Source organism: Colobus angolensis, unplaced genomic scaffold (genome assembly GCF_000951035.1).
Source record: "Colobus angolensis palliatus isolate OR3802 unplaced genomic scaffold, Cang.pa_1.0 Scaffold347, whole genome shotgun sequence".
NCBI lineage: Eukaryota > Metazoa > Chordata > Mammalia > Primates > Cercopithecidae > Colobus > Colobus angolensis.
The window spans coordinates 1,438,503-1,441,563 of NW_012116788.1; the positions used below are offsets into that span (position 1 = coordinate 1,438,503).

The 3,061-nt window shown below is 36.9% G+C and overlaps 1 protein-coding gene across 1 annotated transcript in view; it reads right to left on the reverse strand.

The window, feature by feature from the left end:
* Positions 1–2,332: 2,332 nt before the first annotated feature.
* The window catches only part of OTOL1 (otolin 1), a 7,453-nt gene continuing 6,724 nt past the window's right edge, over positions 2,333–3,061 (reverse strand). The window contains exon 4 of the mRNA XM_011952722.1: positions 2,333–3,055. Within this exon, the coding sequence (XP_011808112.1) occupies positions 2,333–3,055 (723 nt within the window). The remainder of the gene's footprint in view (positions 3,056–3,061) is intronic.

Consider the following 3,061-nt stretch of genomic DNA (forward strand, 5'->3'; position numbering starts at 1 on the left):
AGTGTCAGCCACAAACACTGGTGTAAGATGCTGACTGATACCCCAAATCTTACATATGAATTGTTGTACCCCTATCAGCCCTCTGTCTGGTTCTCTTTTGTATCACATCCTGTGGTGTGGTTTTTTCTTCTATATTTTAGGCTGCTTGTTTCTCAGCCTCCTCAAATTGTTCCAATCCACTCATAGAAATGATATAAAGAGAAAAAAATAAAAATAAGAACTTATGAATAAGAGACAAAACTCTAAGTTCCTGAATTTCTTTATTATTCAATTCTAATTGGAAAAAGAAAAAATTTTAAATATAAGCATCACTTTTTAAATTACTTGCAAATTATTTTATTCTCCCTCTGACAAATACAAGCACAGCTACAACTAAAGCAATATTACATTCTAAATAGGGAGGAATTGCTGAAGAAAGGGAGAAACGTCAGGGGTTAAATTTACCCCTGTTGAATCCTTAAATGAGAAACAAATGCAACATTTCCAAAATGGATATACTACAGAATGCTCTTTCACAGTATGTTACTTGATCAGTTCTATATCCAAAATAAACGTGATCATTGGATAAAACAAAATTAAACAAACTTATTTTCTGTGGAATATCTGAGACTACACTAATGTGCTTCATAGATCTACAATAGGAAGATAGAATATAGTACTTCCAATATTTATTTGATGCAGAACCCACTTTTTTCCAGTAGTTCATAATAACAACTTCCAGAAATGGTATTCCTCTGAACACAGTTTGAGAAATACATGTATAAAAACATCATTCACTTTTGAGACTGTCACTCATATATATGTGTATATATATGTGTGTGTATATATATATGTGTGTGTATATATACCCACACACATGTATATAGATATATGTGTGTATATACATATGTGTATATATGTGTGTGTATATACAAGTGTGTGTGTATATATACATATAGATATAAAGATATATATAAAGTGAATGATGTTTGCCAAAGTGGGCAGTGCAACAAAGTAGGCAGAGCAAGACCAGAAAGTTTTCTATCACCCATTCCCTGTCTTGATGCACCAAGATTTGCAAATCTGCATAACTATACCTTCATAGAACCAAATTCAATTTGGATTCAGTAAATTTTCTTTTTTAAAAAAATTAAACCAGCCAGGCGCAGTGGCTCACACCTGTAATCCCAACACTTTGGGAGACCAAGGCAGGAAGACCACTTGAGCCCAGGAGTTTAAGACCAGCCTGGGTAACATAGGGAGATTCCATCTATACAAAAATAAAGAATAAATAAATAAATTAGCCAAGCAAGGTGACAAAGTCCTGTGGTCCGAGGTACTTGGGAGGCTAAGGGCGGGGGAACACGTGGGCATAGGAAGTTGAGGCTGCAGTGAGCCAGAATCGCTCCACTGCACTCCAGCTTGGGCTACAGAGCAAAATCCTGTCTCAGAAAAAAAAGAAAAAAGAAACCACTGAATTATCAAATATTCACAATTATTATACATTTGCATTGCAAATGAACTCCCAAATCCCCACCTGCTCCAGCAATGTTATCTCTGAATAACTGGAATTAATTATTACAGAGATAATGATAATGATGCCAATGAATTTATCCTAATTAAATGTTCTATCATGAAGAAAAGGCAAAAATTCAGATCAAGAATGATTTCATTTTATTCTTGATTCTTTTGGGGACATTCAGTTCTGCTAAGCACAATAAATTGATGAATGCTTTCATCTTCACTATGATTATCAACTTTTTCTTACATTTTACCCAACACACAAGTCCATATAATACAAGTTTTCTGAGCAAACCTTTACACATTGATAAATTTTAAATATCCTTTAGCTAGTCTTTGCCACCCTTTCTGTGTTATCTCCATGAATTAAACTAACATGAGAATAGTTCCATTTTGTCAGAAGGCAACCCACCCAAGATAGTCAAAAACTTGCTCTCATACTCTACAATTCACACAGAAAGAAGTGACACACGTTTATCTGAGATATAGAAGATATTTAGTAAGAATATATTTATTAATTATAAATCCCATTCATACATTGTATACAAATATTAATTATTATACTTAAATTGATTGAGTAATGCTAATATTATCATGCTAAATTTTAAAAGCTAGCTACAAAGTTAGTAGACATATGCTCTCAAATACATATAAATATTTTTAAAGGAGGTGCCTTAAAATAGGAATAATAATTGACTCTAGGTGACTTCTTTTAATTTTTCTGTATTATTTTTATAATCTTGAAAACATGGAAGTTGTTTTCTAATGGCACTACTCTATGTTAACTGACTTATTCCACTAAATCTAAACTACAGGATTCAGGATACAAAATTTATGGTGAAATTCCAGAAGTTTCCTCTGGGTACAAAAGGAACCCAGTAAAAACGCTGTCATCCTCAGCACTGACATACACCCCATTCCAATCTTTTGACACTTCAAGCCAGACTTGGTCTCCTGCACTTAATTTCAAGATGATGAGGAGAGAGGCCTGGTCTATTTCGTGACCATAGAGAGTTTCTCTGGACTTGAACTGCTTCTTATTCTGGGCCACCAGACTGATTTGAGCAGGTCGCCCCCTCACCGTAACATGGTAGGAAAAAACATATGTCCCAGGAATAGAGCAGTTAAACTTCCCAGTGGCAGGACTATAATTCCCTTGGTCATTATAGAGAACCTTTTCAAATTTGATGGGGATGTTAGGAGGAGGAAAAGGCTTTGACAAAGCAGCACTGAAAGCTGACCGGGGCACTCTAGCCACCTCACCCTTGGAGCCTTTAAAGCCCCGAAAGCCCTTCTTCCCAATGGGGCCTCGGACCCCTTTACTGCCAGTGTCACCCTTTGGCCCAGTAGGTCCCAGGAGACCAGGAGGACCTAACTCTCCCTTTTCTCCTTTAACCCCTGGATCACCTTTGGCCCCAGGCAGACCACTGTGGCCGCTTTTGCCTTCCATTCCACTGTCTCCTTTGCTACCTTTTTCTCCTTTCATACCCACCTCACCTTTCTGTCCTTTTCCTCCCCTCTCCCCAGAATCTCCACAGTAGCCCTTATCCCCCATCTCCCC